General features: G+C 37.2%; 1 protein-coding gene across 1 annotated transcript in view; it reads left to right on the forward strand.

Moving 5' to 3' along the window:
• Window positions 1-743: 743 nt before the first annotated feature.
• Window positions 744-2,610, forward strand: part of LOC106469548 — a gene marked incomplete at its 5' end in the record, with an annotated part of 29,421 nt that continues 27,554 nt past the window's right edge. The window contains one exon of the mRNA XM_022398088.1: window positions 744-847. Coding sequence (XP_022253796.1) covers window positions 744-847 — 104 coding nt within the window. The remainder of the gene's footprint in view (window positions 848-2,610) is intronic.

A 2,610-nucleotide genomic window follows, 5' to 3' on the forward strand; every position in this document is an offset into this window, starting at 1 on the left:
ACTTTAATATAACAGTAATTAGTACTGGGCTATAACACCATTCTGACAGTTTCTACTTTAATATAACAGTAATTAGTACTGGGCTATAACACCATTCTGACAGTTTCTACTTTAATATAACAGTAATTAGTACTGGGCTATAACACCATTCTGACAGTTTCTACTTTAATATAACAGTAATTAGTACTGGGCTATAACACCATTCTGACAGTTTCTACTTTAATGTAACTGTAATTAGTACTTGGCTATAACACCATTCTGACAGTTTCTACTTTAATATAACAGTAATTAGTACTGGGCTATAACACCATTCTGACAGTTTCTACTTTAATATTACTAATTACTGTTCTGGGGCTATAACACCATTCTGACAGTTTCTACTTTAATACAAGAGTAATTAGTACTGGGCTATAACACCATTCTGACAGTTTCTACTTTAATATAACGTAATTAGTACTGGGCTATAACACCATTCTGACAGTTTCTACTTTAATATAACAGTAATTAGTACTGGGCTATAACACCATTCTGACAGTTTCTACTTTAATATTACACTAATTAGTACTGGGCTATAACACCATTCTGACAGTTTATACTTTAATACAAGAGTAATTAGTTCTGGGAATTATTTATGAATGAACAAATTGATTTTGTAAAATAACAAATATTTTATAAGTGTTTTCACTAATTAGTTTTTGGTTTGTTGCATGTAAATTAATAGCAAATTTTATATATTTATATAGGTTTGAAGTTTTGGGGGAACGATCTCGAGATGGTACCAGAAGATGAAGACAAGGACCTCAAACTCCAGGCATTTGTGAAAAACGGAACATCTGAGCCAATACAGGCATGACCAAATTATTTAATTTCCCTAACTAAGTTATGCTGTAGAATAAATAAATAAATAACATCGTGAAAAATCTTAGCTCAGAAGATATTTTAGTGTTTTACGATACTTGTTGAGGGGATCTGTAGTAACGTTTCAAGGATGAGTGAATAGGTCTTACAGTCTCTTCTTCTGCCAACAATGATCACTGGTTATGGACTAGTGCTTTGAAGCACAATTTTCACTGCATGAATTTTTTTTTCGTAATATACTAAATTCAGTGCTGTTCTCCTCCTCTCTAGATGCTTTCCAAGGTCAAACAGCCGTAGCTGGAAGACAAAGCTTGCGAAGGAAGTGGCGTGTTAACTTGGACGTCTGGCTGGATGTATTGTTTTGGTGGACGCCTACCTTATTAGGATCCAGTCCGCAAGAATTTTTTTTTTTTTTTTACTATAACGGTGTCAGAACCTTAGTCTGATAGTGTGCACAGACTAAGTTGGTTATAACGGTGTCAGCACATTACTCTGATAGTGTGAACAGACCACCTTCGCTGTAACGGTGTCCCCACATTAGTGTGATAGTGTGCACACACCACCTTGGCTGTAACGGTGTCACCACATTAGTGTGATGATGTGCACAGACCACCTTGGCTGTAACGGTGTCACCACATTAGTCTGATAGTGTGCACAGACCACCTTGGCTGTAACGGTGTCCCCACATTAGTGTGATAATGTGCACAGACCACCTTGGCTGTAATGGTGTCACCACATTAGTGTGATAGTGTGCACAGACCACCTTGGCTGTAATGGTGTCACCACATTAGTCTGATCGTGTGCACAGACCACCTTGGCTGTAATGGTGTAACCACATTAGTCTGATAGTGTGCACAGACCACCTTGGCTGTAACGGTGTCACTACATTAGTGTGATGATGTGCACAGACCACCTTGGCTGTAACGGTGTCACCACATTAGTCTGATCGTGTGCACATACCACCTTGGCTGTAATGGTGTCACCACATTAGTGTGATGATGTGCACAGACCACCTTGGCTGTAATGGTGTCACCACATTAGTGTGATAGTGTGCACAGACCACCTTGGCTGTAACGGTGTCACCACATTAGTGTGATGATGTGCACAGACCACCTTGGCTGTAATGGTGTCACCACAATAGTCTGATCGTGTGCACATACAACAAATAATAATTGTTTCTAGACACGTGACTAGCTACAATATAACATCCGGGTTAATTAAGGTATGTATTAGATAACAAACAATAAGCGTTTCTAGACACGTGACTAGCTACAATATAACATCCGGGTTAATTAAGGTATGTATTAGATAACAAACAATAAGCGTTTCTAGACACGTGACTACTACAATATAACATCCGGGTTAATTAAGGTATGTATTAGATAACAAACAATAACCGTTTCTAGACACGTGACTACCTACAATATAACATCCGTATTAATTAAGTTATCTATTAGATAACAAACAATAAGCGTTTCTAGACACGTGACTACCTACAATATAACATCCGGGTTAATTAAGGTATGTATTAGATAACAAACAATAAGCGTTTCTAGACACGTGACTACCTACAATATAACATCCGGGTTAATTAAGATATGTATTAGATAACAAACAATAAGCGTTTCTAGACACGTGACTACTTACAATATAACATCCGGGTTACTTAAGGTATGTATTAGATAACAAACAATAAGCGTTTCTAGACACGTGACTACTTACAATATAACATCCGGCTTAATTAAGGTAAGT

This window comes from Limulus polyphemus, unplaced genomic scaffold, assembly GCF_000517525.1.
Source record: "Limulus polyphemus unplaced genomic scaffold, Limulus_polyphemus-2.1.2 Scaffold3539, whole genome shotgun sequence".
NCBI lineage: Eukaryota > Metazoa > Arthropoda > Merostomata > Xiphosura > Limulidae > Limulus > Limulus polyphemus.